Source organism: Phacochoerus africanus, chromosome 3 (genome assembly GCF_016906955.1).
Source record: "Phacochoerus africanus isolate WHEZ1 chromosome 3, ROS_Pafr_v1, whole genome shotgun sequence".
Lineage (NCBI taxonomy): Eukaryota > Metazoa > Chordata > Mammalia > Artiodactyla > Suidae > Phacochoerus > Phacochoerus africanus.
This window is the reverse complement of record NC_062546.1, coordinates 199,473,410-199,491,840: the sequence shown is the minus strand read 5'-3', so window position 1 is coordinate 199,491,840 and position 18,431 is coordinate 199,473,410. Positions and strand designations below refer to the sequence as shown.

Genomic DNA, 18,431 nt, shown 5'->3' with positions numbered 1-18,431 from the left:
AACATCTCAGATCCACCTCTTAGAGTTAGGACAATAAAAACAAAAATAAACAAATGGGACCTAGGCTCCCCCTGCACGGACTGAAGGAGTTTCTGTGATAGAGGATTCTTAAGAAAACCCCCTGTGGAGCCCAAGACACAGCCACCCCCCCCCACACACACACACCTACACGCACCCACATACACACAGGTACAACACACACTCTATCGTCAAGCGATAGAGTTTCCTTCCCATCAGACAGACGAAATTCAGACTATGACTCCTGTTCTCAAGCAAACTGGGCACTGTACCAAGGGAAAGCCTGTCCACCTGAATCAAGGCAGGAGATACATACAGGGTCCACGGGTCTTTGGATGAAAATCTGCTTTTGTAGTTATGCTGTATCCAACAGCCTTTGGTGTTTTTGTTTTTTCAATGTTTTATTTATTTTTTTTTTTCTTTTTTTAGGGCTGCACTCATGGCATGTGGAGGTTCCCAGACTAGGGGTCTAATTGGAGCTGTGGCCGCCAGCCTACACCACAGCCACAGCAACACCAGGTCCGAGCCGTGTCTGCGACTTACACCACAGCTCATGGCAATGCCAGATCCTCAACCCACTGAGCAAGGCCAGGGATCAAACCAGCAACCTCAAAGATGTTGGTTGGATTCCTTTCCTCTGCACCACAATGGGAATTCCCCAAGTTTCATTTCTTACTGTGTTTTTCAAAAACAGTATTAGGAGTTCCCGTCGTGGCACAGTGGTTAACGAATCCGACTAGGAACCATGAGGTTGCGGGTTCGGTCCCTGCCCTTGCTCAGTGGGTTAACGATCCGGCGTTGCCATGAGCTGTGGTGTAGGTTGCAGACGCGGCTCAGATCCCGCGTTGCTGTGGCTCTGGTGTAGGCCGGTGGCTGCAGCTCCGATTCAACCCCTAGCCTGGGAACCTCCATATGCCGAGGGAGCGGCCCAAGAAATAGCAACAACAAAAAAAAAGTATTAAAAAATGCAGCCTGGAGGTTATATACAATCACATCAATTGTATACACATACATATCAAAGACGACGGATTTATAAAATTTGATGACACACAATTAAATGAACTGGCACAAAATAAGTTGTTCGACCAGAAAAAAAAAAACTACAAATGCCAAGGATATAAATGACAAATAACAGCTTAGTTAGAAATCTTTTTTTTAATGTCCATAGCCAGATTGTTATTATTTTTTTCATGGCCACAACCACGGCATAGGGAATTTCCCAGACCAGGGATAAAATCCAAGCCGCAGCTGCAACTGACACCACACCTGCAGAAACGCCGCATCCTTTAAACCACTGTGCAGGGCCAGGGATGGAACCCATATCTCCACAGTGACCCCAGCCACTGCAACGGGTTTTTTTTTTTTTTTTTTTTGCTTTTTAGGCCCACGGCCTCTGGAGGTTCCCAGGCTAGGGGTGGAATAGGAGCTGTAGCTGCCAGCCTACGCCAGAGCCACAGCAACACCTGATCCGAGCCGCATCTGTGACCTGCACCACAGCTCACAGCAATGCCGGGTCCTGAACCCACTGAGCGAGGCCGGGGATCCAACCCGCGACCGCATGGTTCCTAGCAGGATTCGTTTCTGCTGCGCCAAGACGGAAACTCCCAGATTGTTCTTAATAGGCGGCGGGAGAGTAACGTACCTTTGGCAATGGCTTTCCCTCGTGGCAGTTGATGCCTCCGATGAAGATCATGTTGGGCATCACGGGCTTGGGATAGTCCAAGACAAAGTCAGTCCGCAGCAACCAAACTGATGGTTGGCTAAAGAGGTCGTAGGCTGTGACCTTCGTCTGGAAAATCTCAGAGGCAATTTCTAAAGCTCTCTTTACAAAATAGTGGCAGAACAAACGTTCCTCCAAGTGCCAGATGTGATTCCGCAATCGCTCCCCAAAAGTCATGACATCCGAGAACGCGGAGAGTTGTCTTGGAACGTAAGAAAGAGGCATGGGACACTGAGTGCCCTCTTCCAGATGATGGCAAAATGGTCCCCTGGTGAAGACCACAGCCGGGAGGGAAAAATACTTGGCTACAATTAAGCCACACATATCAAAAGGATCTAGAAATACGGCATCGAAGGAACTCTCTTCTATGTATTTGACCAGCTTGGTGTCATTAAACAGACTCCCACAATGTGAAAATATGTAGTCAAAAAATTTGGTGGGCGCACTCATTAACATAGAAAACATACTCATTTGCCAGGCTTTCCACTGGAAATCAGAGAAGATCTGGAACTCACGATTCAAATCCTCCAGAGTGTACGTGGTGGAATAAGTCTTCACTGTCATATTTAATGAATTTGTCAGTTGCCAACTCACCTCTGGCGTGACCAAGACCACCTCATGTCCTCTGTGGATGAGTTTCTCCACAACCAAATGCATGGTAAACCAGTGGCTCCCATCCATGGGTACTACCAGCAGCTTGCCTGCCTCGGCAAAACCAGGGGACAGCAGCAGACACACACAGAGAGGAAGGAAACGGGTTAAAACCACAGGAGCCATTGGATAACCGCTGCCCGGAGCAATTTGGCTGCCTGGATTCTAAGCTAGTGTAATATGATCCACAGAAATACAGGCACAAAACCTGCCCCCGAAGAGGGTGTGTACTTACACATACACTGGGAAAAAAACCTGCACTCACTGCCAATGATTTACTCATAAGAACAGTAATGAATGAATAACACTTATTGAAACACCTAGTGACTCATGAGATAGCTTTCGATTTTGCCTCGGGCAGAGAGCATGGACTTTGAGATCAATTGCAATTACCGTTTATATATATTTATTTATTGCTTTTTTAGGGCCACACCTGCAACGTATGGACATTCCCAGGCTAGGAGTCAAATCGGAGCTACAGCTGCTAGCCTATACCACAGCCACAGCAACACCAAATCCAAGCTGCCTCTGTGACCTACACCACAGCTCACAGCAACCCCGGATCCTTAACCCACTGAGCAGGGTCAGGGATTGAACCCACATCCTCACGGTTCCTAGTCAGATTCGTTTCTGCTGCGCCACGGTGGGAACTCCCCGCAATAATCTTTTAGAAACAGAATTACTAGGCAAAGTTTTGGGAGCTGAGGACTCAGAAAGATATAAAAGAAAGTAAATGTCAATAAAGATGGTATTTTTGCAGGTTTCCGGAAGGACCTTTCGGATTTTCTCTTCAGACTACCAAAGACTCTCTGCCCAAGGGTAATTGACATCCCAGGGTCCAAGGAAAGGTGTGAAGCCCCTTGTCCCTGCCCTCCTCACTGGCAGTGGACTTGAGGTCTACAGGCGTGTCTGCAGTCCCTGGCAGTATGCTTGTCTTATTCCATTTCCAAACACTCTAAGGCCCCTGGAAGGTTGACGTATGATTGACAGTCCCACCTACATGGACTATTCTAGAGATGGGATGGGATGGCGCTTTCTCTAGATACGTCACATGACGTGGGTGGCCACCTGCCCAGTGCTTGCCCAAAGTACTCTGCTGCAACTCCCCTCTCTTTTCCTTCCGCCTCCACAGTCCTCTGTTTACACCTCTGCTGTGGCCTCACCCCAGTGGGCCTGGTGCCCTCCTTTAGGAACCTCTGTATCTCTCTCTCACCCTCTCCCAAGCACTCCTTGAGGTCAGGGGATACGTTGCCTTCATGTTGGTACCCTCCTCCCACAGTACCCACGCTATGCCTGACATGGAGAAAGACAACCTGACCTTGGACTTCCACCCTCCAGAATCATGAGAAATAAATTTCTGTTGTCCATAAGCCACCCAGTCTATGGCCTTCTCATGCTTCCCCCATGTGGCCCTGGGTGGTTGGGCCATGGCCTTGTCTCTAGGACCTGTGAGCATAATAAATTTTGTTTTTCTGAGCATCTCTCATGTATCTGATTATGGCCGCCTCTGAGGCACTGTGGGTGAAAAATTAATCTGTGGATCTAAGAAAGAAATAAAAAATATTACTCAAGCCAAACTGAGGATTATAACCCAGAACAGCATCTCAGAAAGCTCTGAGGATGGTTCCTTTCATTAGGAGTCAAAGTGCAGTTATGTAAGTTTTTTGATTCAGAGGACTATACATTAAATGAGGTATCACTGACAGTGTGCAAAAATGAGATCTGCAAGAACAAAGTGGTGGGTCATTGTGACCCCATACAAGCTGAAGAAGAAAGGTCATCTTTAAAGAATTGTCGTGTAGATGCTCTTTATGGTTGAGCAGGTATTTCTGCTCGTGGGGAAGTTTGGTTGACGCATAACACAGATACAGGAGGCATGGTAGCGGGGAGAGGACGCAAAAGAGCAGAGAAAGTCTTTTGGATTTAAAGTTTTCTCGTCTTGCCATAAAATAGGAATTTTATTTCAGTTTTCTGCTTTTGATCGATCATTACTCTTTCAACAGAAAACAGAAGGTGTTCAAATATTTGATCCTTCAATGCCAGGGGTCCTAAGCCCAGTTGTCTCTTTTTGGGGGGGTTATACTACCAGAATGCTCTGCAAGGACATACAGTCAGTTCCAATTCCAATAATACCTAAGTCGATTTTCCTTTTTTTTTTTTGTCTTTTGTCTTTTTAAGGCTGTGCCCTCTGCATATGGAGGTTCCCAGGCTAGGAGTCAAATCGGAGCCGTAGCCATCGTCCTACGGCACAGCAACACCAGATCTGAGCCGAATCTGTGACCTATACCACAGCTCATGGCAACGCAGGATCCTTAATCCATTGAACAAGGCCAGGGATCGAACCCGAAACCCCATGGTTCCTATTTGGATTTGTTTCCGCTACACCACGACAGGAGCTCCAATCCAATTTTCTTTGCATGTGCATTGCGTAGGCCGATTATTTTGAGGAGAACTATAAATGTGATCGATGGTTGCAAGTCCTTTAGACGTCATTATCTTAGTACAAGTAGATGACACACAGCATGAAAGGCAAAAAAAAAAACCTCTCCCCTTAGAAGTTCCGCAGACTAGAGTTCCTGTGGCGGCATAGCAGAAACAAATCCGACTAGTCACTATGAGGTTTCGGGTTGGATCCCTGGCCTCGCTCAGTGGGTTAAGGATCCAGCGTTGTCATGAGCTGTGGTGTGGGTTGCAGACACGGCTCGGATCTGGCGTTGCTGTAGCTGTGGTGTAGGCCGACAGCTACAGCTCCAATTCGACCCCTAGCCTGGGAACTTCCATGTGCCACAGGTGAGGGCCTAAAAAGAAAAAAGAAAAAAAAAAAAAAGAAGTCCCACAAACTGCATTTCTTTTTTCTTTTCTTTTTTTTTTTTTTTTTGTCTTGCTATTTCTTTGGGCCGCTCCCTCGGCATACGGAGGTTCCCAGGCTAGGGGTCGAATTGGAGCTGTAGCCACCAGCCTACACCAGAGCCACAGCAACGCGGGATCCGAACTGAGTCTGCAACCTACACCACAGCTCACAGCAACGCCGGATCGTTAACCCACTGAGCAAGGGCAGGGACCGAACCCTTCAACCTCATGGTTCCTAGTCGGATTCGTTAACCACTGCGCCACGACGGGAACTCCTCACAAACTGTATTTCAAATTGCCAGTGGGAGCAACAATGTCTTCAGCAAAGATTAAGCCAAGATCCTCCTGAACCAAACCATTTTTCTAATATTTCCCCTAAACTGGGAAAAGAATTGTTCAGAGGAGAAATTGACTCTTTATATGAGTTTAGCCTGGTTAGATTTGAAGACTCATCAGGAATTAAGGTGCAGCATTCAGTGCATATTACAGCACAAGTGTGCCCTTGGAAAGGCATTAAAATATCAAGGGCCATGCGATTCTGTAGGATGGCTTCTCTCATCTTGGAGACTTCCAGAATGAGCAAGCTAATGGCTTGATTTCTATCATTTAATGCTTGCTGAGTGAATCTTGTTAAAGCATCCATGTGAGTAATGACATCTTCTGTTCCAAGTAAAGGAACAAATACTGAGATCAGACCATTGGAAAACTGGTCGAACACAGCATTGCCCACATTAAAGGAAGAGTGGCAGAAGCTGTTTCCAAGGTTAACTGTAAGTGACCTTGGGCCCAAGGGAAACCAGTTATGTATCTTCCTAACCAATCTTGGGAGAGCCAAAGTCATAAACATCTTCGTAAATCCATTAGGTCCTGTTAGGAGCTACCCAATATTCAGCATCTAATAAAAAGGAGTTTAGACAAGGCATCAGTAATTGGCCAGGCAAAAGGGTTTCACTTAGTGGCATGGGTGCTAACATTAGTCTTCTAGAGTTTGTTTCTTTTAAAAAAAATTTCTAAGGACCATCAAATTAGAGCCTTGGAAGGGAAAATTCCACCAAGGCAACCTGGGAGTACTAGACATATGTAATTGGCCACAAAATCAGCAATTGGATTGATTTTTTTTAATACTTGCCTATGATTGAGCTCAAGAAAGAAATATGTTTGCTTTACAAGCAAAAGTGCAAGCAATTATCAAGGAAGTTTTATCACCACTCACTTGACAGTGCTTCCCATGTAATTTAACATGCTGAATAAGCCTACTTAGTTTACTATTCCTCTCTCTGAGAAAGAAAGAAAAATATTTTGAGTTGTACCAGGGACTTTTAGGGAAATTTCAAAGTTAGCTAGAGGCCAAATGAATGTCATTTAGAATTTCATCTTTGGGGAGTTTTTCAAAAATGTCCAAAAATCTGGGGAGTTTCCATCGTGGCTCAGTGGAAATGCATCTGACTAGCACCCCTGAGGACACAGGTTCAATCCCTGGCCTTGTTCAGTGGGTTAAGTATCTGGCATTGCCATGAGCTATGGTGTAGGTTGCAGATGCAGCTTGGATCCTACATTGCTGTGGCTGTGGTGTAGGCTCATGGCTACAGCACTGATTCAACCCCTAGCTTGGGAACCTCCATATGCTGTGGATGTGGCCATAAAAAGACAAAAAAAAAAAGAAAAGAAAAATGTCCAAAATCTTTCAAAATACTTGTTAAGATAAGAGCAGAGGCCACTGTGATACAATATCATTCATTCACTTAACCAAAGTGATAATAAAAGAACTCAAAAGGAAAATTGGAGAGCTATAAGAGATTACCAGCATAAAGTGAAGAAACTTTACAATCTGTTATTAAAAGCAAATTAATATTTCAAGAAAATTTTGTACTCTTAGAGAGAAAGCTAAATTCAGGCTTTGTACCACTTTACTTTTAATGTTAAAATTCATTTTCTTATTAAATTCAACATTATCTTAAACAATTCTTACCATGTACAAAACTCTTCTCAGTGTTCCTTTTTCACAAATGTTTCACAACTTTATGTATCCATATCATTCTGCCCCTCACTTTCTTTTCCATTCAGAAACAACCAGCTCCAGGACAAAACCCCTTGTTTTTTTTTCAACTTTGGCAAAATGCATTTCAATCATGCCTTCTTTTACAGAAACTATCCTTCTAATTCTCCTTGCAAACTGGAATGTTTCCATTATCATCATCGTCATCATCATTATTATTGCTATTATCTTTTGCCTTTTTAGGGGCACACCTGTGGCATATGGAGGTTCCCAGGCTAGGCGTCAAATCAGAGCTGTGGCTGCTGGCCTACACCACAGCCACAGCCATGCCAGATCTGAGCCGTGTCCGCGACCTACACCACAGCTCATGGTAACACCAGATCCTTAACCTGCTGAGCGAGGCCAGGGATGGAACCCTTGTCCTTATGGATACGAGTCGGGTTCGTTAACCACTGAGCCATGACAGGAACGCCTTCCCTTATTATCGTAGCAGCTTTAATTACAGATTTTGTCATTCTTAACCTTAAAACCTAGTTTCCAGCAAAAACTATGAAGTAATTGTGAGCTGCTTGTCACACCAGCATTGGCAAGCTAATGAACATGGTCTATAATCTACAGAAACTTCATTTTCTCCTAGAAGGATTTCTGTCCATGATGTGATACAGAAACATCTTTGGTTTTCCTCTCATAAGAAAGCAAAGTAGGGTAAACTTAGACTTACCTGGAAATTAATGTTCCAGTATTTTATCCTACTTGATATGACCCAGATAATCAATGATTTTGTCATTTAACTGAGTTTCAAGCTACCAAAATCTGGAGACACTATCCCCAAAACACAATTTTTTTTCTGAAGAGTGTACCTGAAAGCTCCTCTCTCATTTACCTCTACTTTACTAACTTAAAAGTCTCATCATATCATTATTTTCCTGCTGACGAGCTTTGTAACAGGAGTAATAAGTTCTTACTGATTTCTTATAAACCTAGGTACAATAGGAGTTCCCGTCATGGAGCAGTGGTTAACAAATCCTACTAGGAACCACGAGGTTGAAGGGTTCGATCCCTGCCCTTGCTCAGTGGGTTAACGATCTGGCGTTGCTGTGAGCTGTGGTGTAGGTTGCAGACTCGGCTCGGATCCCACGTTGCTGTGGCTCTGGTGTAGGCTGGTGGCTACAGCTCCAATTCGACCCCTAGCCTGGGAACCTCCATATGCCAAGGTAGCGGCCCAAGAAATAGCAAAAAAAAAAAAAAAACCTAGGTACAATAAAAGTATTTTATTTAATCTTGATGACTCTAAAGATATGTCTGTATTAATTAGACCAACAAGCTTAATACCAGATTAATTCAATACTGAATTTTTCTCAGACCACATTAACCCCAAATTCATTCTGGCCAGTTTATTTACTTTTCTGAGTATGTATGTAAGTGTTTGATTTCCCTTAATCTAATTAAATAGCACACATCTCCTACACACATAGTTACACTCAAACACACAGACACAGACACCCCTATAGTCCCCATTCCAAAATTTTAGCCATGAATCTGGTACAACAATGTCAACCATATCAGTTACAAAAGAGGCTGGATTCAAATTGAGTAGTTGGCAGAAGGAACAAATCAAGGTCACCTGTTTAGATGGCTAACCCTTTTCACTAATATTTATGAAGAAAACATTGAGATATCTATTTGTCTTTGACTAGTCAAGTTCCAAATTACATACCCCCACTTCCTGAAATCTGCATTTTAGAAAGATGGCAGATGGAGCTCCCTGGTGGCTCGTTGGGTTAAAAATCTGGCATAGCCATCACAGAGGCCCAGGTCACTGCTGCAGCACAAATTCAATCCCTGGCCCTGGGACTTCCACAGGGCATGGATGTAATCAAAAAGGAAAAAATAGGTAAGTAATTAATATCAGTATAAGTTCTACTCTTTTATTCTAGTATTCCACAAACAGTCCTGTCCTCCCCCATAGGCCCACACGGGGTTAAGTTTGTTCCAATGAGTCGCACAGGCTGGTGCAAGGTCTATAGGTGGTTGAACACAGTGGCTTTCAAACAGCTAGGGTCAGGATACCCACTATAACTTAGATATAACAGTGAAACTCAGTACAGAAGTCCCCACTTATCTGTGGTTTTGTTTTCTGGGGTTTCATTCTAAAAATATTAGGTGGAAAGTTCCAGAAATAAACAATTCATAAGGTTTTTTTTGGGGGGGGGGATTGTTCATTTGGTCAAGCCCGAGGCATGTGGACGTTCCTGGGCCAGGAATGGGACCCAAAATTGCATGCCCATCTGAGAAGCACGATGAAATCTTGCACCATCCTACTCTCTCCAGCCTGGGAGGGAATCATCCCTTTGTCCAGTGAATCCACGCTGTATACACTAGGTGCCCGTTACTTACTTAGCAATTGACTGGGTTATCAGATATGCCATTTTTTTATTGTAACACTTATTTTCAAGTAGCCCTTATGTTATTTAATAATGGCCCCAAAACGTAAGAGTAGTGAAGCTGGCAATTTGGATATTCTCTTACTGTGCCTACTTTATAAACTAAACTTGAACATAGGCACGTATATAGAGGAAAGAACATAGTATAAGGTTCAGGACTATCCGGGATTTCAGGCATACACTGAGGATCTTCAAACATGTACGCAGAGATAAGGGAGAGCTACCCTGTCGTGAGACATGGTTTTCCAATCTTCTTGCTTGATCATCCACCCATAGCCCCTCCTCATGTGATCTCATCAAAACAGTAAAATAAAAGAGATGTGGTTTCTTGGTTTCTTGAGGCAGGGCTCTTTGTCCTAGAGCCCTTGAGTCCCCCGGGTTCCCACCTTTACTATCTCTGTGTTTTGTTTTGTGTTGGCTCTTTCCTTAAGTTCCACAGCACCCATTCTTCAGCCCCATCCTGCTGAGCTGGTCTCTGCAAGTGGCACCCAATGTGGGGTGGGCAAACAGGCAGGTATGAAGAACGAAGGACTGACACCACAGCGGGAATTTTTATTCATTGTAAGTGCTGTGGAGCCCTTACAAGAAGGGAGGCCCTTACAAGAAGGGAGGAATTTTGCATGGCCACGCTGAAGAAATCCTGTGGAGGCATTCTCTCTCTCGGGTATTTATGAGGTAAAATGGGAAATAAGGTAATTGCAGGAAACTATAGTCCTTATATTTGTTTGTTAGGACAACTCCTTAAAAAGGGGGGTGCAAAAATAAGTGAAAGTAAGCTTTTGGAACTTTTTCACACTATTGAGAAACATTGTGATTGGTTTCTTACATTAGGAACATTAGATTTAAAGATATGGGAAATGGTAGGTACGGAACTTGGGATATTGCATGATGAGGGTGTTTCAATTCCTGTGTCTATTTGGAGTACTTGGAGCTTAATTAAATCAGCTTTAGAACCTCCACAGGCCACAGAGGACTTAGAGGAGGAGGAAGAAGGGGAGTTTACACCTTTGTTGGAGGAACCTAAATATGCAGTCCCTGAACAAAATCATCATAGAGAATATTTGGCTCCTGAGCCTTCGGCTCCAATTGTTGATTCTGATATTCCTCAATTGCCTCCTATTAGGAGTGAGGTGATGAGGACTCATCACACCTCTACTTCTAGGGTTGCAAAGAAAATGAGGTTATCCCTGAACATCCTCTATCATGCATTCAACAGGGGATTTCACAGGCTCAAAGGGAAGGCGATTTGGACGCCATACATTCAGTCTTTCCAGCAACTGTCAGGGAGACGGCGGCTCCAGCCAGGCATTGGTCCCGCCAAACCTAATGGAGTTTATGAGTTCATTCATGAGCCCTTTCCTTTTAAAATTCTGAAAGAATTAAAACAGGCCATTCAAAACTACGGTGTTAATTCTCCCTTTACAAAAGGAATCCTGCAGGGAGTAGCTGAAGGAAATTGTGATTCCTGCTGATTGGCATAACTTAACCCGTGCTGTGCTATCACTTAGTGAATATTTACAGTTTAAGTCATGGTGGCAAGATCATGCCCAAATTACTGCTAATTGTAACCAGGCTCAAAATCTTCTGATTACAATGGAACAATTGTTAGGGATTGGTCCTTGGAATAATCCTCAAGATCAAATGAGAATGAATGATTTGGCAATTGAGCAGATTAGACAATGTTGCTTAATGTCATGGGACAAAGTTGAATCTAAAGGTCAAATAAGCACTTCTTTTCAAAAGATCCTACAAGGCCCTAAGGAACCTTATACTGAATTTCTAGCTCATTTACAAGAGGCATTAAAATGAAAAATTACTAACTCAGGTGTCTGATATTATTTTTCAATTGTTAGCGTATGAAAATGCAAATACTGATTGCAAAAAGGCCATGGGATTTTTAAAAGGAAAAGCTAACATTACTGAATATATTAAAGCCTGTTGGGGAGTGGGGACAGAGTCCTTTAAGGCCTCAATGTTAGCCCGAGCAATGCCTAGTTTAAAGAAAGCCTCTCACTCCAAATAATGACAGATTGGAGTTTCACTTACCGTCAGGTGGAACCAGTTAATATGGGGATGCCTGACAGGACTTTATGTACCTTCAAGAGAATGAAAAATCAAGTTCATTGGAATATATGCAGGGCTACGGAGCGGGTCATACTGCCTAATGGTTCCTACGGATTTGTCCCCTAAGGGGAAGCCAATCCCTGTCTGTATGGGCTATCAACCTCTGTGTTTTGTTAATGAATTACTCTCTTGGACAGTCTCCAGCCAATCAGGCCAACAAGAATTTATATATATATATATATATATATATATATATACACATATACATAAAGTCTTTAAAACTGCTCAAATCAAAGCTGGGGCAGATGAAGGGAATGACGCTATAAATGCCAGAGGCTAATAAATTAGAAGAGAGAGAAGAAGATTCCCCACAGGGTGTCAGGTGGTTTCTATGGGTGATCCCAGTTGGTTTGTTGATGAGGGAGATAACCACAATTGGCATAGAAATCACTTTGTTGCTTGTATAGTAGAGGGATTAAAAGCCTCATGAGTAAAGCCCATTAAAAATTATCAGAAGTTTACTAGGGGAACAAGAGAGTCCATCAACCTTCTTAGAAAGACTCAGAAAGGCATTGAGAAAACATAAACCAAGGAACCCAGAAGCAATGGAGGACCAAATAATTCTTAAGGATAAATTCACAGCTCAATCGGTGCCAGATATATGGAGAAAGCTCCAAACATTGGCTTTTGGCCCTGATCAGGACCTGGAGCACCTCCTCAGAGCAGCAACTCAAATATGTTATAATCGGGGCCAGCAAGAATGAAAGGAGAACAAGAAGAGAGACAGAAAAGGCTGAGGCTCTAGTTACAGTGCTACCGGGAGTCAACCTGGGAGTTCCCAAGGTGAGAGGACTCGGGCAGAGACCTAAGCCCGGAACCTGTTTCCTCTGGGGAAAAGAGGGCTCCTTTAAATGGGAATGACCTGAGACTCAGCTGTGCCCCATATGTTGGGAGGTCACTGGAGGAGGGACTGCTCCTGAAGACGAAGGTCTGTGGGGTTGACCCCTCAGGCCCAGGATCAGGCCTCAGGCCCAGGTGGGGCATTTCCATAATGGCTCCTGTCCTTATCACCACTCAGGAGCCCTGAGTGACTCTAAGGGTAGGAAGACAGCCTATTGACTTCCTCCTGAATGCGGAGCCACTTTTCAGGCCTCCTCTCCAATCCTGGGCCCCTCCCTCATGAATCTGCCATATTCATGTTTCTGGCAAGCCAGTTACAAAATTTTTACACAGCCTTTGAGTTGTGACTGGGAATCCACTTTCTTTTCTCAAAGCCTTTCTGATTGTTTCAGACTCCAACTCCTCTTTTAGAAAAAGATATTTTGTAAGAGGTTAAAGCTTCAATTCACATGGCAATGGAGGACTTCCCGTGTGGCTCACAACGTAAAACTACTCAGCAATCCCTCACATTTTAGCAAAATGATAGTGTATGTCAGTCAAATGTAAAGCTTTTCTTTTATGAGTATTAAAACCTGGTGAGTAATGCAGAAGCTCATGGAAAATATCAGGTTAATCTGAACAATATATTATTTCCTTTCAGTTCACAATCTGTTATTTCACAGACCATGGTTAATAGAATGCCCAAAAAATAAAATAAAAAAAAGAGAGGGGGGGAATATATGCCAATGGAGCCTAATGAAGGTTTCTGCATTTCCTTAACTAAGGCCTTGTTATTATAAAATCTAAGTGTTGTATTCCTAATTTTTCACAGAATGTGTCTCCCTCCCTGTTAGATCTTCAACAGTAGATTCACAAGCTGTCCTATCCAGCTCCAGCTTTTGGAGCTGCTCTGTGGAACCAGCTGACCTCCTCTTCCTGGTAAAAATGTTTCTTTCGCCGTATTCATTGTGATCTTGATCCTTTTATTCAGACCCTGCATAATTAATGGTATTTCTTGCTTCGTTACATCTTAATCAAGAGCCGTCAATGACCAAATGTTGATAGAAGGGGTAGCCAAAGCAATGTATCAAGGCCCACTTGACCGTCCCTGTGAGTGGAGACCTAACTGCTTTCCCTAACAATGCCCCTTTTCAGCAGGAAGAAGTTAGAGCAGTTGTCGCCCCTTTTCCCACAGTTATAGTCTCCAATTCGGGGGTGGGGATTGAGAATATGGGCTTTGATACATTCTTTGATGTGGCTATTGATTAACATTTGTAAATTAAGGGTCGCATAGAACCCCAACTGCTATAAAGGTTACAGTTATTGTCCTGTGGAACCATCCCCTGCTACCACATCATAGTCAAAAAGTCTGCATCCGTGCTGACATGGACACCGGGAGGCTGTGCAGCACCTCGAGAATCCCCTCATGGTCAAGTTCCAGAGACTCCCTTTGCCATCGTCAAAGAGCGCTGAGCCCTTCTCTGGCCACCCCTGGAAACTGGTCAATCTAAGCACAGCTGAAGCCCAAGGAGTTCCACGTGAGACTTGACTTGGACTCGTGTTCTGTCTATAGATGTGGGAAGCAAGCGATTCAGGAAGTAGTGAAGAAAGGAAGTTGCGGGATCTGTTTTTGTCCTCCTGTAAAAACAAAAAGGGGGCAATGTCGCGAGACATGTTTTTCCAATCTTCTTGCTTGATCATCCACCCATAGCCCCTCCTCATGTGATCTCATCAAAACAGTAAAATAAAAGCAGTGTGGTTTCTTCAGGCGGGGCTCTTGGTCCTAGAGCCCTTGAGTCCCCCGGGTTCCCACCTTTACTATCTCTGTGTTTTGTTTTTGTGTTGGCCTTTTGTTTTGTTTTGGGCTTTTTTCCTTAAGTTCCACAGCACCCGTTCTTCAGCCCCATCCTGCTGAGCTGGTCTTGGCACTACCCTACACAATTATGCATTTATGTTTCTGAAACAAAAGTTCCACATAACCTTTATCCTTACTACTCTGATTTTTTCAATCCAATCCAATCCAATTTCTTTTCTCTCACTCTCTTTATTTATTTATTTTTATTTCTTATTTAGCCACATCTGCAGCATATGGAAGTTCCCAGGCTAGGGGCTAAATCGTAGCTGCAGCCACCAGCCCACACCACAGCCACAGCAACTTGGGATCCAAGCCTCATCTGTGATCTATGCTGCAGCTTGCAGCAATGCTGGATCCTTAACCCACTGAGCAAGGCCAGGGATCAAACCCACATCCTCATGGAAACTAGTCGGATACTTAACCTGCTAAGCCACGATAGGAACTCCATCTCTCTCTCTTTTTAAATGCTGATTACATCTCCCTCTGAATAGATTTCATAACCCACTAGTAAGATATGTCCTTCAGTTTGAAAGATTCTGGTTTGTAGCATTGGGTAAAGATCAATATAACAAATATATTAAGTTACACAACATTGATAGAGAAACAAAAATACAGAGAAATGAAACTATAATTTTTAAATCTCACACCAGCATCCTGTTTTGTTTTGGGTTTTGTTTGTCTTCTTTGTTCTGTTTTTTTGTCTCACATCAACCGTTTGGAGCAAAAATTCCAGAGTATTTGCAAAATTAACCATGAGTGTCAGAAGAGTTGGCCCCAGATAATTATGCTTGCAGGAGTAGGGCCCCAGACACCTGCAGGATCTCTGTGGGATCTCGGGGCAGGTGGGTTTTGGGTGTAGTGCTATTCTACTGTATCAGCAGCCCTTCTTGAGACACCTTGTGGTCAGCACCAAGGAGAAAATGGACAGCAGAAGAGAAATTTCCACCCAGGTCCAGAACCAGGAATCTTAGGATTGGGCCTAAAGTCAACTAACCTGGTAGTTTCCAAACCACAGACTACAAATTCCTTCTCTTCTCACAGCTAGGTCCCTCCCTACCCGCTCCCCTCTCCCCCAGTAATGACAGCAAAGGCTCAGACTTACTGCCTGATCCGTAGGGTCTACGGAAAAGGCCATACATATTTGTAGAAAGAAAGAAGAAGGAAAAGAAAAAGAGAAGGAAGAAGCGAAGGAGGATTACAAGCAGACAAGCAGCTGCCTGGCCAGAGAGGTAGGGCAGAATCAATAGTTAAGAGCATAAGCCCTAGAATGGAATTTCCCCAGGAGTTCCCGTCGTGGCGCAGTGGTTAACGAATCCGACTAGGAACCATGAGGTTGCGGGTTCGGTCCCTGCCCTTGCTCAGTGGGTTAAGGATCCGGCGTTGCCGTGAGCTGTGGTGTAGGTTGCAGATACGGCTTGGATCCTGCATTGCTGTGGCTCTGGCGTAGGCCGGTGGCTACAGCTCCGATTGGACCCCTAGCCTGGGAACCTCCATATGCCGCAGGAGTGGCCCAAGAAATAGCAAAAAGAAAAAAAAAAAAAAAAAAGAAGAATGGAATTTCCTGGTGGTGTAGTGGTTAGGGACCCAGAGTTGTCACTGCTGTGGCTTGGGTTTGATACCTGGCCTAGAAACTTCCACATGCTGTGGGCACAGCCAAAAAAAAAAAAACAAAAAACAAAAAACAAAAAAACAAAAACGAAAAACACGGGCCCTAGAGTCAGATCAGATCACCAGGGTTCAAATCTTGGTTTGAGACTAACTTGCTGTGTAACTTGTGGCAATTATTTATTTCATAGTCCTTCAGTCCCCTCATCTGTAAAAGGGGAAAGGTATCTGTTTCCACCCAGCGGGGTTCTTATGATGGTTAAACGAGGAGTACTTGGAAAACCTCTGCATCAGCCTGACATGGAATAAATGTCCACACCTTTTAAAACATCATTAACCTCTCTTGCCCACCATCTCACATGGTGGGAATGCTTGGGTGAAATTTTCATGGTCTCAGAGTCTAGGCCACAGCTTTCTAGGTCCAACTTCAATTTTCTGTGAAGGACATAAAGGATTTAAATTTTCACCATAAGCTGCCAAGCCATATATCGGTGTCATTAATGATAATGCAACTGATATTTTTAGTGTGGACTGCTGCAAGGGTTACAGGGCAGATAAGGTTCAACCCCTGATTGGAAATGCCGACAAAATGATCATATCTGATTTTGCCAGAGACATGAGTTACAAGAAAGCTTAACGAAAGAGAAGGTCATATCTTGTTTAGAGAGATCTGAAAAAACTTTATGGATGAATTAGAGTTTGAATTGCGTTTTTATCAATCATTGGGATTGAAGGGAGGATCTGGGAGTACAGATGTCCCTTGCAGTGGGGACAGCATGAGCCAGGTCATGGAAGCAGAAAGGCACATGGCACATTTACAAACTCTTTAACCAGAGAATGGATGGGTAGTAAGAAATACAGTTGGAAGAGCATTGGGACAATGGAGGCATTTCTATAGTAAATACGGAGGAATCATCAAAGTCTCTTTGGCGGGGAAATGCGAACTCAGTGTGTGCCTCAGAGGGATCTCCTAGTGATGGGATGGATAAAACGGCAGTCCACCTAAAAGGCTGTCATCCTAACGTGGGCCAAACTTAACCAGGGTCTGATGGGCAGAGGGGGCATGGAAACAGAAGAAGCGTTGCCCAGGCAATACTTTGAGTCACCAATGATTGGATTCATGGAGGAAAGAAAGTTTCAAATACAGCTCCAAGACTGATGCCGGACGAGGGGAAAGATGGTGGTGTGGGGAGTCCATTTCTTCATTCCACGCATTGTTATTAAGGCTCTCTAATGAGCCAGGCACTCTTGAGGAGTCAGGGATACAGCTGAGCAAGAGGGGGAGCCTTCATCTTCAGGTGCTAACCTTCCAGTTCTCATTCTTGGTCAGGGAACAGCAGTTTGAGGAACACCTACTCTTAGGAAGAGGCAGGTGATGCGCAGCAGGCAAAGGAGAAACAAAGGGCAGGAAAAGAGGTGGGAGCATAGAGTGCCATGGAGCCAGGGTGAGGAGTCCTGAAGAGGGGCCTGCCAAGGGGGCAACGTGGTAAGTGAGGGCTGACGAGAAATGAGAATAGGTGATTCCCACTGCTTCCTGATCTACACCTTCCGACTGGTCCCCGGACTCCAGTTCTTTCCCTACCGACACTTCTGAATATCAGGAGCCACAAGAATGCCCCTCATATGTTCTAAATACCAGCTCCTTGGGCTGGTATTCACCTTGCCTCCTGCCTCTCAACCTCATCTATCACTATTGCCGTTCTCAAACTCTCAAACCGTTAGGTGAAGTCAAAATAATTTTCTCCCCATCTCCCTCATTCGTTACCAGATGGAGGCTGGATCGGGCAGGGGAGAAGCCATGTGAGCCTAAACAGGCTATTGAAATAGTCCACCAAACATGCTCGAGGGCAAGATAGGGTAATTTGGAGGTATTCTTAGTGTACTCTTCCGTGTGAGAGCTGGCGCAGACAAAATAAACATTGATGATGTTATAAATGATCAAAATTATGCGGTACATTTTTCACTAGAAATACATCAGTAAAATGTCTTCGAAAGTGCACAGCAAACAAGAAGCCCGACACAAGTGTTTCCAAAGTTTAAATAACTTGTGCATTGGGCCGGCCAAAACACACGCCATCTTTGCATACTCTACCGCAACTAACATGAGTTGCGAATAGAAGTAAGTATAAACTTTAAAAAGTGAATGAAAGAGTAGCCAGCAGACCAAGCGCACCCTCGAACCACGAAGCAGACAGGGACGCGGGCGTAGCCCTCTCAAAGCCACTCTCCCCCTCTCCGAGCAAAAGAACTACATTGCCCATAAGTTCCCGCGCGGCGGGCCGGTGCCCCGCGGGGTATCCTGGGAGACGTAGTCCACGCGTTCCATAAATCCCTCACGCACGGGTCCGC

General features: G+C 44.2%; 1 protein-coding gene across 1 annotated transcript; it reads right to left on the bottom strand.

Moving 5' to 3' along the window:
- Positions 1–1,371: 1,371 nt before the first annotated feature.
- Positions 1,372–2,568, bottom strand: LOC125123667 (UDP-glucuronosyltransferase 1A10-like). Its single transcript, XM_047773823.1, has one exon. The coding sequence runs from the start codon at positions 2,513–2,515 to the stop codon at positions 1,634–1,636; it is 882 nt and encodes a 293-aa protein (XP_047629779.1). The 5' UTR covers positions 2,516–2,568; the 3' UTR covers positions 1,372–1,633.
- Between the last annotated feature and the right edge of the window lie 15,863 nt (positions 2,569–18,431).